At 46.7% G+C, this 18,547-nt stretch overlaps 1 protein-coding gene across 2 annotated transcripts in view; it reads right to left on the reverse strand.

The window, feature by feature from the left end:
• CLMP (CXADR like membrane protein) overlaps nt 1-18,547 on the reverse strand; it is a 105,371-nt gene that overhangs the window by 10,885 nt on the left and 75,939 nt on the right. For both annotated transcript variants that reach the window (XM_053928020.2, XM_045192713.3), the window contains exon 3: nt 10,322-10,479. In XM_053928020.2, the coding sequence (XP_053783995.1) occupies nt 10,322-10,479 (158 nt within the window). The remainder of the gene's footprint in view (nt 1-10,321; nt 10,480-18,547) is intronic.

Genomic DNA, 18,547 nt, shown 5'->3' on the forward strand with positions numbered 1-18,547 from the left:
CACCTGTTTGAGTTACTCATCTCTGGGGACTCCCAGGTGTTACAAATGTGATACACAGGTTAAAACTTTTCTGTCTCGTTAATCTAATTGGCAGTGGCCCAACCTAAGAACCTGAGAAGTTTGGAAAAAAAAAGATTGTTTTCCTTCCTTAGTTTTAAAGGGTGACTTTTTTAAAGGTAAAATCACAACATAGAACATGAATATGTATCAAGTACTTTAACTCATTAATGATGTTACAACAGATTCAAATGAGATTGGACTAAAAGAGATTCCTATTGGCCTTTGGACAAAATTCATTTGCATCTCTGTGAACGAGAACAATTTGCTTCCCCATGGGTAGGAAACATGGCATCATTCTCAGCATTCCACAAGTTAATTTCAATTTCTGTGGAAATTAACACACGAGGAAAATTACACCCTAGTTCGTTTCCAGAAACCCTGGACTCTAAGCATGAAGATAACATTCCGGGGAGGGCTGTCTGTGGTGTCTGTGGGGAGTAAGGCACGTTTTCAGGCTGGGGTGGCCAGGGAATTCGATCTGTTGAAGGCTGTTCCCCTTGCCCCCATGGCCCTACTGCCTCCTCCCTTAGCGTGTGGTTTCCCTGCTCACTTTCTGGATCTCTGTGTTAGAGCCTGTAGGGCTCCTGGGCAGAGCACTGACTGGGATGAGGGGTGGGGCAAAAGGGAAGGATAGAGGCCTCTTCTCTAGGACAGAATTCTCAGGCTGCTCTCAAAAGCTAAAGTGAACTCTTCAAAGACATTTTTCAGCAAATTGGTAAGCATGACCACTTAGAGAATAAAGAAAGGATAGGCCCTGACTGGTGTGGATCAGTGGGTTGGGTGTAGCCCTACAACGTGAAAGGTTGCCAGTTCAATTCCAGTCAGGGCACATGCCTGGGATGTGGGTTTGGTCTCTGATCTGGGCACACGTGAGAGGCAACTGCTCAACGTTTCTCTCGCATTGATGTTTCTCTCCCTCTCTTTCTCCCTCCTTTTCACTCTAAGAATAAATAAAATCTTAAAAAAAAAAAAAAAAAACCACCACAAATGAGCAAAATAGAACCAGAGGGATGGAAGCAAGGAACAAAGTGGCAGTGACCAGAGGGGAGGGGGTAGGGGGGAAGGAAAGGGAAGGGCCTAGTTACAGAACAAGTATAAATGACCTATAGACATGGACAACAGGGCGGGGACTGACTGTGGGAGCGGGGGCGGGGCAGGGGAAGCAGGGGGTAGGAGGGATTGGGACAACTGCAGTAGAACAATAAAAAATTTTTAAAAAGAGGGAGAGAGGATAGAAGAAAGAGTCGTCATCCAGAGGTAAGGCTGGAATATATTCTAGTGATAGGAAACAGACATAGAAAAACTCCCGGGACGTTTGACAGCATGAAATACTGTGAAAATGATAGAGCAAGGAAGGGGTATTGTGGGCCAGGGGGACAGCCTGCAATTTAAAAAAGAAAACTTTTATTTATTTTTAGAGAGAATGGAAGGGAGGGAGAAAGAAGGAGAGAAACATTGATGTGTGAAATACCAATGGGAATCGAACCAGCAGCGGATTGAACCTGCGGCCTTTTGCTTTGCGGGGCAACACCCAACCAACTGAGTTACACTAGTCACAGCCAGATTACAATTTAAATAAGGTGGTCAAGGGAGACCTCAGCAGAGGGTGACATTGGGGCAAACACTTGAAGGAGATGCCAAACTAGCCTGGGAGAAATCTAGGGAAAAGAGAGCCAGTTGCAAAGGCCCTTGGGTGGAAGGTCCTGGCCTGCAGGAGGAACAGCAGAGGCCAGGCCATGAGACAGGAGAGGAGTGGATGAGATCAGGCGGCGGGGCCAGACCATGCAGGGCCTCAGGGCCCACTGTGAGGATGATGGCTTTTACTCTAAGGGAAATGGGTGGGGTGGGGGCCCATTTCCCTTACAGGATTTTGAGCAGAGGAATATCATGATATGATTTACGTCTTGAGAATAGCTGTAGGAGGCCAAAAGCAAAAATAGGAAAACAGTCAAAGTCTGTTGTAGTGAAGGTCCAGGATGGCAGCAGTGGAAATGCAAACAGGTGATCAGATTCTCAATGTACTTTGAAGACAGAACCAAATGGATTTTGCAATAGCCTGACCACCTCACTTAAATGTACATTGTGGTTGTGAGAAAAAGAGGGATGTCAAGGGCTACTCCCAGATTTTTGGCCTGAACCAGAAAGGAGAGACTCACCATCCATGAGGAGGAGAAAAACTAGGCAGAGCAGGTGGGGAGGCAGAGTACGTGGGGCTGGGAGGAGGGTCAGGAGTTTAATTTTGGACTTACTGCATTTGAGATACCGGTTAGGTGCCCAAAGGAGGCAGTGAGCAAGCAATAGCATATATGTATCTCTGCTGTTCAAGGGTGAGGGTGGACTGGAGATTAGCATCTGGGAGGAAGCATGTGGATGGCATTTAAAGCCATGAGATTAAATAAGAGGCATGAGGGCAAGAAGATAGAAGCCAAGAAAAGAGAAGGGAGGACGAGGCTACCAATTAGAGAATATCTAAACACAAAGATGAGGCCTGCGGGCAAACAAGGGGCGTTCTGTACAAAGTAAGTCCCAGGGTGATCCGATCATGAATTCCTGCCCAGGCAGGTCTCGGTGGGTAGTCACACCTCATAGCTTTGTGGTGACAGGATTACCTTTGCCTTAAAGTGAGCCCTGTCCTGCTTTCTCTGCATCCCGGTTACCACACCTTTGAAATAAACCATTAACCACCCTCAGGAAAGCACAAATCTCATTAACTGTCATGTAATCCAATCCCAGCCAGGCTTTCTCCCACCTTCCTAAAATCTTCCTTACTTCCCTCTTTAATTTCAACTATCCAAAAAAAAAAAAAGCAAACTTTTTCCCTGAAGCATTTATCTCAGTCTGTTGAGATCTTGATTTCAGGTGTATCCTCTTTTGGGCTTAAATACATTTGTATAAAAATTCTCTGCAGGTTTGGATGTTCTTACCGGGACAGAGCTACAAACCTCAGAGTCAAATCAATGACTATCCCCTTGGATCTCTTCAGCTTAACATTCAAGTCCAGCCTTTGTTTGCATTTCCAACCATACCTCTGGATGACGACCCCTTCCTTCCTGCCTCCTGTTAAGGGAGGAGGCCCTAGGGGAGTGGGCGCAGGGGGAGCAGCCTTCAGGAGATCTGCCTCCCTTCCTTATCATATCAACAGGGGACCTCTCTCTAAGCCCAACCTGAAAACTTGCCCCTAGCCCCCTACACACACCCTAGGGAGCTGCCTCCTAAACATGATGTTCACATGAGGAGTATTAGAAAGCACAGGAAATGTATAATTTCAGTGACATCTTGTCTTGAATTTCTGCATTCTTTTCAATAGCAGCTGCAAGTTTTGAAGGAAGGGGCAGAAAAAAAGGAAAGGGATTTAGCTGTAGAAATCTCGGGTACAGAGCCTAGCTGTGAAATCTATTTTGGGCAAGGGCTTTCACCTTTTAAAGTCTAAAAGATTTTAGATTACAAGTTTGTTTTGAAAATGAATTAAGGCCTCCTTCTGCTCACATGCAATAAGAAAATTTGTATCATAACTCTTATCCTATCAACTTCCTGGGGTTATAGTAAGGATCCCTTTGCCCAGTGACTGTTTCCTGACCGAGCACACTGCTTGGTTCTGGGGTTAGAAATGCGAATTAGACATAGAAACAAAAACTATCAACACAATGACACTCAGGGTTTTTTGTTTTTACTTAACAAACATGGATGTGGTATTTATGTTGTGCTAGGCACTGTTCTCAATTCTTCACAAATATTAACTCCTCACATTCAAGGGAAGAAAAAGGCACAGGGTACAGCGAAAAGTTACAGACAAGATTAAGGGGATTCAGAAGGCCATCCCTTTGTTTCACAAAGGGTTGTGGAGTAAGGGACACGAACACATGTTAATGCGAACCTGGGCCCCCACGGGTAGATCCTGCTAGAGTGGGGGGGTCTTCGGGCCCTCCTGCACTCACTGATTCATGACCGAATTTCCCAGGGAGAAGTTCTCAGCACCAGGGAGAGGTTGCTGTTCTATTTTTATCCTTTAACATGCAACAAACCTCCTGGCCAGGCTGTGGCCGGCACCATTTCTGAGTCATTTCTAGACCCATCTCACTGCTGAAACTCTGACTCAGAAAAACACACCTAACATTATTTTGCAAATATTTCCAGAGGGTTCCTATCATTCAACTTAAAGGCTGGCGCTTCACACCGAGACCAGAGGAGCTAGGATCACAGCCCTTCTCCCACAGACTGCTTGTCGTTGATGTCTGCAGGGCGTTCTCGGCCCCACATCCTTGGTGTGCACCCCACCAGACGGATCGTTGTGGGTGGGGGCGCTCAGAAGAAGTGGCCGTAAAAGTGCCAAACCAAACCAGTGGAGTGTGGGGAGGGGAAGAAATACATTAGCAACAGGAAAAACGTGTTAGAGTTTATCTCCTAAGACTGAAAGTGGGGGCAATGTTGTTTGAAGACAGAATAAGTAAGCTTGGAACACTTGCTAGGAGCTCAATTCATGCATGTTCTCTCTTTCTGACTTTTTCATATCTACGCACCTTATACAATAGATGAGTAATCGCCCATGAGGAAGCCAGTTGTGCTTCCTGTAGAAAAATGAAGAGACTCTGAATGTAGAGATCAGTAGAGACCTTGGTAACTTTGAGGAACTTTAGGGTTTTGTGGGCTTTGGGAGTTTGGTGATCCTTTTTGGTCTGGGGGATTTCTTTCTCGTTCATTTAAATATTTGGACTAACATCAGGAAATACCTTTGTTTTGAAAGGTACATTTGATTTTAGAGAGCCTTAGTAGGTGTGGACTCTGGCTGCTTTATTATTTATTTATTTTGTAAGAGAAAGTTTATTTAGGGTGTCCAACCTTTTGGCATCTCTGGGCCACACTGGACGAAGAAGAGTTGGCTTGGGCCACACAATAAACACACTGCAACACGTAATCACAAAAAATAAATCTCATAATGTTTTAAGTAGATTTACGATTCTGTGTTGGGCCAAATTTGTGGCCATCCTGAGCCACGAGCCACAGTTTGGACACCCCTGATTCTTCTGCCTCTAACTTTTCAAGCAAAAGAGGCAAAAGAAGGGCCCTTGAAGCTTAGGAGAGAAAGGGAAAGGCCCCCCAATCAGCGATTTTCAACCTTTTTCATCTCATGGCACATATAAACTAATTACTAAAATTCCGTGGCACACCAAAAAATATATTTTTTGCCGATCTGAAAAAACACAGATTTAATTTTGATTCATTCACACCCAATAGCTACTGTGTTGGCTATTGCCATTTTTTTCTTTGGCAGTCTGAGGGAGAAGAGGTCAGGGCCGCTGACCCAGTAGTCAGGCACTACGTGTGTTAAAAGTCCGGTGATGCACACCGGTGGAAACTCGCTGTGTAGACTGTTGGAAGTACACTGCAGTAGGAGCTTTCACATTTTTTGAACAGACTCACATTAAGAAATACATTTTTCTTCATGAACTGGCGCCCACGTAGCATACTCAAATGTAACTGAAACACACGTTTCATGAAATAGTGTAGGCGCCACATGCTCTGGTGTTTTCTGGTCTATTAAAACAAAACGTCTGGTCCTTAGGATCCACTTTGGGGTCCTGACTTTGAAAACAGCTGCAGCAGGAGGGCGGAGTGGTTGAGGGAGCTGTTGGGAGGTGTAACGATGGAATTCAAATGGGTTCATCCACTTACAGCTGTGTGTCTGGGTCAGTCAACCTTTGCATCTTAAAAAAAAAAATTAATTAACCTTTCTAAACCTTAAGGTCCCCCACTGTAAAAAGGGCCTAAGCTACTTCGTAGGATTTTTTGGAAACGAGACAGTAAGCACCCATAGTCACCTTTATTACTCTGATTCTGCATTCAGAAAGCCCCCCTGAGGTTTCCACAATTGTTCAGCCCAGTACCCCCAGAATAATAACTGTTCCATACACGTGAATAGTAAAGCTTCCCTCGCTGCAAGTTCCCATTCCCCTCACCTGGGTGCCCCGCCGCAGAATAAAGCGCAGTCTCTGAAGGCGGTGCCTAAAGCTGGTGTCCAGCCTGAGCCACACCTCGTCTTCCGCAGGCCCTCACATTTCTGAGGAGGCTAGTCCCTAAACCCAGTGTCCCTTCATACCAAACAATGTCCTCTGCTGTGTCTTTGTCTTGGGTCATGCTGTCTTCTCCTTCTGACATGTCTTTCCCTCTTTTATTTTTGCTTAAACAGCACCCACAAAGGCCTCAAGATGAAGCTCAAGAGTTACTGCCTGTGGATACTGGCTGTCCTGGAGACCGCTCTTCTCCCCTTTCTCCAAAGTTTAATGAAGAAAAAAGAGACAACCGCATGCAAGTGTTTCGCATCTCTGGAAAACAGACTGTACGGCTCCAGAATGATCTTAATGTATAGGCACTCGGGCATGGACTGGGGCTCCGTCACACCCTGCAACTTGGCTCAGTGTCATTCAGACATACATTGAATCTCTGATGCTTGTGTGTCTCTTTTATTTTTAGTTTCCGGAAATGTAGTGCTGAGACTAAGGCACTGTAATGGGAGAACAATGAACATAAATTTAATTCTTTAGCAACAAACACAAAATTAAATATATGAATTACAGCTGTTGAGGGGGCTGTTTGTCTTATGACACTCCTGGTGGACCCGTTCCAGAGGCATCGTTAGTGAGAGGAGGCAGGACAGTGTGTTGGGGTTTGTATGGAACAGATGGGTCAGCTCAGCTTTCTGGCAGTTGCTCTGCCATCCCTGGCCCTGCATGGCAATTGTGAAACTCTGAAGGAACCGGATGTCAGCCCCTCCTTCTGTTTTGCTTCAGGATGTTTCTAGTTGACTTAGAGAGAAAGGGGGAAAAGGCTGGAGGTGTGGCCAGAGATGCTGGAACACCTCTATCTTCAATCCTCCTTCGGAAAACTAGGGGGGAAAGGTTCTGTTGGGTGCCCCTGACTGACCTTGGGGCAGGTGGTCTCTCTTTGGAAATTCAACTGTGTTGCCATCCCTGGAACCAGGAGGAGTGCTCCAGAGTCCTAGTGGTCATCCTATCAAGGCTGAAGTTCAACTCTGCCTGAGTCTGCTCACCCACCCCCACAGTTCCCTGCATCTCTGAGCATCCCCGACAAAAGGGATGAAATCTGTTCAGCTCAGATTAAAATGCAAAGCTAAGCCTGGGACCTGGGTCACTGGTTAGCTTACTTTAAGGTCCACATTGTGTCCAATAACCCTTCCTGTATCCTCTCTTTCTCAGTCACCCTCACACTCTTTCCCAAGTCCCTGGCAATTAAAAAGTTTTGGCAACTTTACTCACTAAATTTTCACCCCTTCCTTATATACCAACTGCCCATGGCTGCAGTGTCAGCCCTTACTGTGTCGCCTGAAGCTCTTTAACTGATACTGTTCCTACTCAAGTGTCCCTTAAACCAGTGTGCCACCACACAGTGCCACAGTGGGTGCTGTAAAATGCAAACGAGGCCCTTTCACTTGTGATATCCTTTAAGAACTCCATGACATTGCAGGGACAGTTCTGAGCTCCCGTGTGCTGGTCCTACAACGTCTGCAGGCTCACCACCTGCACTTCCCCTACGCCAGCTGGTTGTGGCTTCCGGGAACTCCCAGCCTTTGGTCTGTGCTCTGGGATTTCCTCCGGGCAACGCCTTCCACCAGCACGCAGGGGTGCCTTGTTTTTCCAGTGTGTTTCTTTCAGATGTACCTTCTTCCATGAAACCTCTCCCCTCCTCCAACTACTCTTGGCCAATAGCTCCTCCTTTGTACTTATCTAGAATACTCTTCTTTCTATCATGATAGTTACCTCTTCAATAAACTCCTTCAGATAGAGTGCCAGTACAGTGGGAATCCATATTTATTAAGATTACTAAATAGATTTTAAAAGTAAATTTTTTCAGGTAACGTTGGTGTATACTAAATTGACTTTTAATCTTCCAGCCCATCTTTTTCCAGCCTTGGGGTCTTTGCATAATTAATTCTGTCTGGAATAATTTTCTTCTCGAATCCTCCTTCATTTTTTCTTTTTAAAAAAAGATTTTATGTATTTATTTTTAGAGAGAGAAAGGGAGGGAGAAAGGGAGAGAAACATCAGACACATGGATAGGCTGCCCCTTGCATGTTCCCCACTGTGGGGGACCTGGCCCACAGGTCCGCAAGTAGTCCGCTGAGCTGAACACGCCAGGGCTCCCCCTTGTGTCCTACACAGCGTGTCACAATTTCAAATTGTCGGTGAAGTTGCTACGTATGGGTAGTGGTGAGCAGCCCGGGCACTGACATCAGAGTGCCTAATTTCAAAGTGCAAAATGGGTGACCTTAAGCAACTTTCACCCTCTGTGTATCTGTGCTTCAGTTCCCTATTTGTAAAATGGGACAAATAAGCCTCTGAGGAGCAAGTTAAATCGCATACTGTGCGCTAAACATGTTGTGCCTGGCATGTAGCTAAAACCTGTTGTGCTCTACTTAAAAGTATGTATATTTTTAAATTATTGAATGCCATTTAACTGGAAATTTCCAAAAAGCTTGGCCTCTGATATTTTTTTCATTTTATTAAATTTTTTTATTTATTGATTTGAGAGAGAGAGGAAGGAGGGGAAGAGAGAGAGAAAAAGAAACACCAGTTTGTTGTTCCACTTACTGGTGCATTCATTGGTTGTTTCTTATATGTGCCCTGACTGGGGAGCAAACCCACAATCTTGGTGTCTTAGGATGATGCTCTAATCAGGTGAGTCACCTGGCCTGGGCTCCGAAGTCTTCTTTACTCATGTATCCCAGGGCCTAGAGTGGCATACCAGTAAGTGCAAAATGAGTTTGTGTGATCTGAATAAGTGAATAAAGGTCTGCATCCATACCACCCTGAACACGCCCTGATCTCCTCTGAATGGGTGGATACAGGACACTCCTTACTTCGGAATAGTAACTGAAGATAAGGAGGGAGGGTGACTGCTTATCAGAGCGCTATCAGAAGCAGTATCAGTGGCCTTCCTTAATCAATGATTAACTTCCTAACCCTTACTGTTCACTTGGCTACAAGACCAAGCTACTCTTTTTTTTTTTCTTTAGTGTAAATGAAAACATTCGGGTGAAAGTTGACGAATGGAGTCATTCTTGGATTTTTATTAGAGGAAATCGTGTTCTTATTTACTTTATTCAAAACTGGGTCTGACGAGGATGTTGTTGGAACGAGCCTGCTTGGGTTAAGGTGACCTTGCTCTGCAGAGAACAGAGTCAGGGCGACGCACTTGAGGACGAGAGGACGAGCAGTGTCAAAACAACAGGGTGATGGAGGCAGCTCTTTAAGCAGGTGAACTCCAACAGGGATCCTGTAATTTATTTCTAGTGACACCTTAGCTTCTGCCCAGAAAAGCCATCTTATTGGTGTAGATGGTGGAAAGGAAAGGACAACTTTTTACTTTTTAGTAGGGAAAGAAGTAAAGTTCTGTAAAAGAAGGAAAGTCTGAGGTCAGCCTTCCTAGGTTATAGACATTTTTTTTTAAAGCACAAAATTTTCATCAAAAGAATAAAAAAAATAAGTCAGTGGGTAAAGCGGGTGAGAATATTTATGATAGAAAACCTGGGTTGAGGAAAGAGCCAGGGGCTGAAAGAGTCAAGGCAGAAAGGACCCTAACAGTAGGTCACTTAGTTCTCATCTCCACGAAGGCCAGCGGGGGACCGGCAGGCACAGAGTGCTACAAGTTCTGTTGACACCGCCAAAGTTGGTCAGAACCAGCGGACCCTCACGGTGGCCCTATGCAACCTGCACCCGAAAGCCAGGGCCAGCTCTTCATTTCCAGCCACAGAATCAGTGTCTGTTCTTTTGCCGGCCAGCTCAGTATGTGTTAAACATTTTCATTCATGTCCTGTACTTGTTCCTCTGTATCATACGTTTACCATATTATGTCGCCTTAGATCTCGGAAGTCACGACTGCAAAGCTGTGGCACAGGAAGGTGGTTGTGGTTTCAGAGGAGGAGGAGGAGCAGGCTTCCTACTAGAGGTAAAGGGCTGGCCCCAGACTAGAGCATCAAGTGACTGCAGTGTGTCCCATTAGAAAAGACCTTTGTAGTGCGGAGTCCCTCTTTGGGCGAATTCCAGTAGCTCTTGTTTCCCCAAAGGACACAGAAGCTCTTATCCCAACAACCCAAATACCCTTTCTTGTGTATAGTTTTGTGTCTAGAGTCTTTATCAGCAGATGAAAAAAGCGATTCTAGTCCTTTCTGACCCAATGAGAAAGACTGGAGCTGAGGGAAGGCAAAGGAAGGAGGAGAGGGGAGGGGCTCTAGTGGGCATATACTTACCACCTTTTGGTTTCCTTCATTATCAGTGAGCAGCCACTCGATATCCAGGGTGTCCTTTTCTGGAAGCCCCAACTGATGATGACAGGGCAAAGTGACCTTCTCCTCTGCCACTCTCCTGATCTCAGTGTGAGTCCCCGATGTTCCGACATAGTAGGACACTGAAAGAGGGAAACCTTTCATGAGGACCGCAGAAACTGCCGAGCAGTGGGTGGAAAGCAAGTATTACACCGGATCGTTATTGGGTGTTCTTGTGGGCCAGGGCCAAGTCCAGGTGTTGGAAGAACCCTAGACCAGAAGTGCTAGAAGTCCCAGGACCCCACACAGGCTCCTGCATTAACTGAATTCATCATAGCTTCCTTAACTGTCCCCCAGCCCCCAAATTACACTCCTACCGATGCCTGTCTTTCCTGCCTTAGAGGGTTTTTATGAATAATGAAATCACTCAGGTCAACAGCAACTTGTCTTTTGATCTTTCTCTCCCTTACTAGCAGAGGCTTCCAATAGGACAGAAACCAAGGGGAAGGCAGGGGTTAGCATCTTCCCTGGACAGGCTCCAGGCACAGTTTCACTCTCCTTAGAGACCCTTACCCTCCCTGGCCTCCCAGGAAAGCCTCAGGCAAGAAGCAGGCTCTTGTGGGCAGGTCCTGCTTCCTCCAGGAACACACGTTCCCTCATCCCCATAACCTACCTTCCATTCTGTATAGTTTCATATCCTACGGTTTCAACCCTTTCTATCCAAAGCGAAATTCTGAGTTACCACGTTTGGAACCTTCTCCCTCCATGGATCCGATGTCCATTTAGCCAACAAGAATTCATTTCCACTTTCGGCTTTCTTTCCCCGGAACTTTCTCATCTTTTACGAGGGAGGGTATCCTGTTGGCAACTTTGGACTCCAAGCTCACCTTCTCTCCTTCCTATTAATCTCTCTCTTAGTACCTGTCCAAGGCTCTGACACTGCTGACTATTAAATCTACAATATTGATGACTGATGAGTTGGTATAATAAAACACACCTAGATTCTAGGTATGAGGTGTCTGGCATTCAAGGTGTGCCTTATCTCTGGATCTTCCTTTATCTCCTTACACGGTGATAAATAAAGAAGCACAGTCTGAAAAATGATCTCCTTCAAGCCATTCACAATACAACAATATTATACAACCTCCAAGTTAAAAAAAGGGCTTGTGTGAAGTCTTTTCTCCTGGAGCAAAATCACTCCGCCACCTGAGAAGGGTTTTAAGCACCAGAGGCCAAGGATCACGACTAACAGAAACACAGAGGCTATCTCTTATTCCCTGCTCATTCCTCAGAATTGATCAGGAGCAAATCTGAGGGGAGGAGGAGGGCCTGTATCTTGCCTGCAGGAAAACAAAATGAGGAAGAAGGGAGTAGGGGCCTGAGGTTGTCTCTGCAGGGCTGATGGAGTCAGAGCCCTGAGCAGCCTCCGCCCTAAGAGCAACAGCAGGTGGGCCCCAAGCTCTGCAGCAAAGAACGGAGCCCACAGAATTAGGCTGCGCATAGAAAGGAGCCTTCCTTCTCAGAACCAACAGGAGCAAATGAGTGGATCCAAAAACTATGGTACATTTACACAATGGAATTCTACGCAGCAGAGAGAAAGAAGGAGCTTATACCCTTTGCAATGGCATGGATGGAACTGGAGAGCATTATGTTAAGTGAAATAAGCCAGGCGGTAAGGGACAAATACCGTATGATCTCACCTTTAACTGACTGGAACATAATCAACAGAAGAAAAAAGCAAACAAAATATAACCAGAGACATTGAAATTAAGAAGATTGTAACAATAGCCACAGGGGAGTGGGGAGGGGATAGTGAGGAGTGGGGCTATAGGAGCTACTATAAAGGACACAAGGACAAAATCAAGGGGGAGGGTAGAGGTGGGGGAGGGAGGTGGGACAGGCTGGGGTGGGGTGGAGGGATGGGGAGAAAATGCAGACAATTGTAACTGAATAAAAAAAATTTATATAAACTGGAAAAAAATTAAAAAAATAAAATTGCGTTAAAAAAAAAAAAAGAACCAATAAGGAGAAGTCCCTTGTAGGGTCTCACTGACATTCTCAGCAAGGCTTCTGCTGTTTCTGTTTAGCACTTGACTCTGCAGTGGGTGTAGCCTCCCTTTAGTGAGCACTGCCTGTGGTTTAGCTCCAGAATGAGCACTCAGATCTGCGAAGAAAGGGTTACTCTCCAGATCTGCTGAGGGAGTTAGCAACTTGCCCAAAATCACAGACTGGGAAGTGACAGAGCAGGGCCTGCCCACATCTGCGTCACTGCACAGCTCACGCTCTGACCGACCGCATACGTGCCCCATGTTCACATGGCTTCCTGGAGGCCTGGCTCTCCCGTCAGCCATAAGCTCTTGGACACTAAGTGCCGTCCACCACTGCATCCCAATAGCACCGGGCCCCGGTGTCACACACTGCAGTGGCTTAGTAAATATTTGCTGGATTGATTTGTATCGAAGCCATGCACAAACAGAGGCCCGGGGATAAAGGAGTCACCCAACATCCTACAGCTCATTTAGTGGTAGAAATAAGCCATATAAAACCCACCCTCCCTCAGTCCCCATAAGGCAGCTATATAGCAGCAGGAAATTGGCCAGTCTGCACTGTACTAAGCTTAGCGTGTAAAGTGGAGCTCTGACTTCTGTCCCTGATCACTTTCCACTAGACGCAACAATGCTCAGATGAAGAACCCAGCACCACTTTGGTGCAGACGGTAGGCACTTCCTGTACATTGAATAAACAAATGCAAACATCAGCTATGAAAGTGCCGATTGGAGCCACTAGAGGGAATCAAAGGCTCAGGTTTGGTCGATGTCCCAAAAGGAAAGTAGCGCAGTGGTGGGTGGTGTGCTTTGCCAGAGCCAGGGTCTATTTATGCCATACCCAGAATTAAACACGCAGCGCAGGGAGGGCGGCACTCGGCGAATGCAAATAACTTCACCAAGATAGGGAGCCTTGGGGCCAGCGCATGTATCTCTAGTCTCTCCTGAACCTCAGCTCCCCAGTCTCGAGGAGGCCACTGGGAACCTAGCAGATTTCTGAGGTCCTTCTGCGCTTTTTTAACCCATTGCCCTGCTCTGTAGCCTAAGCGGATAAGGTCCAGGACTCTGCACGTAACCAGGCCTGGCAGTGCCTGTGGGGGCTCCTGAGCATGGGTGTGCCGCCTGGCGGGGGAGTGGGAAGGGGCCATCTGAACACCCACTGGCCAGCCTGGGGTTCCCTGGGCATTCAAGTACTCATCTTCATTAGGAAAGACCTTAGAGATCATCAAGATTCGGTTTAGGAGGAAACTATACCCTGGAGAATTGAAGTGTCAAGGCACAGAAAGCTAGTTAGTGGCAGAACCCCAAGTCAGGGAATAATCCCGCTGGGAGCCTGGCACTGCCAGGGGGGGGAGGGGGTGCTGGGGGCTGGCAGTGCACTTGTCTGTGTTCACGCGCATGGTCGCGTCGCGGGGGTGTGGGCTCTCCGTCCCTCCGTGGAGGCCTCTGCATGCAGCTCAGGCACTTGACAGAGGACCCGGGAGAGCTTGGGGGAATTACCCTTGCGGAGCCCCGTGCTCGCACCTGGAAAGCGGGAATTCAACAAAAGACCAGGGTAAAGCGCGGAGGTGTCTCCGCAAAAATGCTCTCCTCTACTAGAAGAGCTTTTGCTCAGCTGACTGGTGCCTGCAGCCAGTTCAGATTCATTTAAGGTTTTATTCTCTAAGGGGCATTTCCATTTATTAAAGATTCTCTCGAACCTTCAAGACCTCTTCGAAGAGATGGGAGCAGAAGTAAGGTTTTTTTTTTTCCAATACAAATACTTTTATATAACTGAGCCACATATTCTGAAGATGAATCCATTTCAGAAGATAATAGTAAATTATTAAAAGGCAATTTCTGTCACCAGTTGACTCATTCACATTAAAACACTCATTAGGGAAGTCTTTTTAACAACTGTTCTGTACAACGAGCCAGCACTGCTTTTGTGGTCAGGTCGATGTCTTCGATGACCCTTTTAAGGAAGTTCACTTGGTCCAGCTTAACGAAGCCCATAGCCTCACACGCTGATGGACACTGTCCCGGTTACACACTGAGGCCGCATTTCCGCGTCAGCCCGCGTGGGCCTGAGCGGCCGGGCAGGCATGGGAGCACCGGGCCCACTTTCTTAGGTGGCTCCCCATAGAGCCAATGGTGACTCATCTCGCTTTAGAAAAAGGCCGCGGGGAACTTTTAATAGAAACTAGGATGCTGCACTTAAAATACCTGTTTTTCTCTCATCTGCCTAACAGAATTCTTCTGCCTCTGGAATGCGGGCTGAGTGCCCACAGGGCGCGCATGCCGGGATCTCGAAGTTCAGTCTGCGTGCAGACTCCGCGGAGAAAGGGCCTTTCAGGGCAGCCATCGTCAGCACAGGCGCCTGGCAGAACCCAGGGCCCCCGCCCGGGGGAGGCCACGGTGCTTGGTGCGCAGGTTCTTTTGCAGAACTGAGTTCTCCTTTCCCAGGCTGTGCAGACAGGCGGTTTATGAGTACCGAAGCCAGAGAGCCGTAGTAGCTGCTAGTAGCTGCTGTTCCATGTCCGGGCAGGAGCCAAGCTATTCGCTCCTGGGCGACCGAGTGGTGCAGGCACCTCCTCCTGCTGGGTGGTCACACTTTTCTGAATGGACCTGTTCACTTACCTGGGTGAGTGGGAAGATAATTTTCTTGTGTTTTACTTTACATGGACTATTTGAGAAAGTCTCAGTCATCCAAGCCATCACATGTCAGTCAGAAAAATAAAAAGGACTTTGGAAATGTTAAAATCAGCTTCTCTCATTTTACAGATTAAGAAATTGAGGCTTAGAGAGAAGTGACTCACCCAAAGGCTTTCTGATTTATGGACTGATACTCATAAAATTCTGGAGGGGTGTTCACACGTGTGCATGTGTCTGTGTGTGTACAGCACGTACCTCTGCAGACTGTTTCTAGAACACTGTATGCAATTCAAGACACGGCATGATGCCCTAGAAAGAGGATGAGCTTTGGCATTGCGGAGAGGCAACTGTAAGTAGTGGCCCAAACCCCAGGGAAGCCCCTGGCCTCTCCAAGTCTTTTCTTCTCTAAAATGAGCATCAGACGCCCGCGGGTCAGACTGTTGAAAGGGTGTACATGGAATGCCTGGCATTGAAACATGGTATACACGTGCCAATGTATACACACTCAAAAATAGTAATTATTACTGACGATAAATATTTGTACACACTGGACTTTGAGAGACTAGAGAAACCGGAAAAATAAGCTGAGAAGGTGAAGCAGAATTGCGAGGAGTTTGAGGTCATTCTACTTGATAACTGTCAATATTTGGCCATATTTGCTTTATCTCTGTCTGCATGTATATGTGTATGTATATTTTTGCTCCACCGGTTGAATGTAAGTTGCAGACAGCGCAGCATGACGTATTACCTCTAAATGTTTCATCAAGCACCTCCTAAAAATAAGGCTGTTCTCCACAACCACAACCTCATTATCACACCTAAGAAATTAGTAATGTTGTACAGGAGGTCATTTCTGACTAGAGTGTTAAGGAAGACTTGCCTGTGGGACTGACTAGTTCTGGAAGGACAGACAGGCTCTCCCTGCAGGGATGTGAGGGCGGGCAGAGCGTTTGTGATGAAGGGGGCCGCGTGAGATGGGCATCTGCTGGACTCCCTCACTGCAGAGGAGACGGTTTCTCTTCTGCATCTCCTGCTGTCTCACTCCAGCCCAAGTCCCTCTAGTCTTCTCTCTGGAGACTTCTGAAGTCTTCAGAAAAAAAAAGAAAAACCATGTTCACTGTGCGCTGCTAAGGAACTGAGACATTTAAATGTCTTCTCAAATTCCAATATTAGTTGGTGTTTAGAGAGTGAAGCTTGCAGGCTACCAGTGGAATTTCAGACATCTCGGAATCAGTGTGGTGCCCTGTCTGCCCCCACCCCTGGAGGGGAGGATTTGTTCCTGGAGCCCTACAGTTAGTGGTATGGGTACGCGGACCAAGGGGGCAGCCTGAGCTTGGGCTTTGGTCCGGGCGGGGCAGGTGGAGCAGACATGAAGCCCCTGCCCCATTCTCTGGGGAAGGAGACAGAGCTGAAGTTTTTAGACTAAACACAGGCTGATTAAAAATGATCAACTCCCTTTCCTTTTCCTGTGTGAAAAGCTGTCTCATTGTGTACTTTGCATGGATTTATTCTATTAAAAAACTACAAGCTCTTCACCCGTTAGGTTCGTTGCTGGGAATGAACACTAATGACTAGCAATACTTTACATTTATTGAGCCCAGCTCATTGAAAGGCCCCATGAGCTCACAGTGAGCTAATGTCATCACCTCTGCTTCAGAGGACAGAACTGAGGCCCCCCAGCTGAGGCCACACGGCTGAAGGGCGCCGTGGGGACATGAGCTCACTTACAATTTTTATTCTGTTCTCTTTCCCACACAAAGGTCTTCGTCTCTGAAAGGGGCTGGTCGGAAACACAGAGCTCATGCTGATTAAATGCGGACAGCACAGAGCTAAGTGGCAGACTGGATCCAATCGGACACACTTGAGCTCTTGCTAGCTGGGGTTTACAGGGACAAATACTCAGAGTTACAGCTTTACCTAAGTATAGGGTAGGAAGGATGCGGAAGACCCGGGGCACAAGACTTACAGTGACCGGGAGCGTGATATGGCTCCTGAAGACGCCTGTGGAGTCCCACCTGCCTTCCAAGAGGTGTGACATCCCACACAGGGGAGTAACAACTCCACCGTGCGCCCGTCAGGAAAGCAAGCCCGTCCAGAGCCCGTGTCCAGTTCTAGATGGTGCACACTGACAGGGACACTCACCCAAACAGTGACACCCAGAGGGTTGTGACCGGGAGACGGTGGGAGCAAAAGACATGTTGTAGAAGGAGCAGCTGACACAATTGTAGGTGAAAAGGGCAGCTCCAACATTTAAAAAGTTACAAACAAGCGTTGTTCCAGGGGGCGGAGTTAGGTCCAGATGGCCTAACAGCTTCCAGCCTAAAATCACAGGCTGGGAGCTCTCCTTCCAGCTCTGAAACACGCTGATTCCCTTTGGAACCCATTTGGGCTCAAACCCATTTGGGCTCAATGTGCTGACAGACTTCCTAACAGCCCTGTCTGACAGGAGAATGAGCTGTATCATTTGCCAAGTTTCTCATTATGGGACTCATTCAAGTGGGAGTGTCAAGGACAGTGAAAGGGATTCTTATGCGTGGTTGCTGAACTCAGTGTTTAGTGTCCCTCCTAACTGTAGAATTCTGTGAAACAGTCACCGAGTGCTCGGTATGTTCAAGGCCCTGTCCTAGCTGAACGGGGTGGCAGCACGAGACACCACGCATACTGCTACCTGTCAGTGTAGTTGCCACCACCAGCCACACAAATGGTCCAGCTTTGCTGCGTTGTCATGTCTACATTGCTTTTAAACATTGCGGATGGGCTCTTTGGAAGAACTAGGTGGAACTGGCCCAGGCAACTGTAACGTTTTTTCCCTCTCTGTGAATGTTTTAATCCACAAGGGGGCACAGTTTACTTAGAGAGGATTCTGCACTCCTGACCTTTAATACAGTTCTTACATCGTTAATAGAAAGGATTATAATTGACAAAGACTTGTAAACTATCTTGGATTTAAGATTAAGAAGTAATTTGTTACTATTTGTGGTTAAATGCTAAATTTTAAATCCTCTGCATTTAATTTTCAAGGGCTGTGGAAAAAATGGAAATCTTAGAAAATATGGTCAGAAATTCAAAAGAAACTTAAGGAAATAGAAACACACACACCTTTAACAACTTCACGTCACTGTTTTGACTTTTTCCAAATGAATTACATGCTTGCTGTGTCTAATACCAAAAAAACACCCTTATTTTAACTGCAGAATTTATTGCAAAACAAATCAGTTACTCTGGTACTGTGAAATATGTCTGTGGAACGTCAGTAAGAAAAGGCAAAGACGGAAGGAACAAAAATCGGTCCCAGATGGCTGCAGGGGTGTCCAACGTGTGGCCCGCGGGCTGCATGCAGCCCAGGATGGCTATGAATGTGGGCCAACACAAAATTGTAAATTTACTTAAAACATTGAGATTGTTCTGTAATTATGTGTCGCAATGTATTTCATGTGTGACCCAAGACAACTCATCTTCTTCCAGTGTGGGCCAGAGATGCCAAAAGGTTGGGCACCCCTGAAAGGCTGAGCAATCAGCAAAAGAACTCTCA

This window comes from Desmodus rotundus, chromosome 7 (genome assembly GCF_022682495.2).
Source record: "Desmodus rotundus isolate HL8 chromosome 7, HLdesRot8A.1, whole genome shotgun sequence".
Lineage (NCBI taxonomy): Eukaryota > Metazoa > Chordata > Mammalia > Chiroptera > Phyllostomidae > Desmodus > Desmodus rotundus.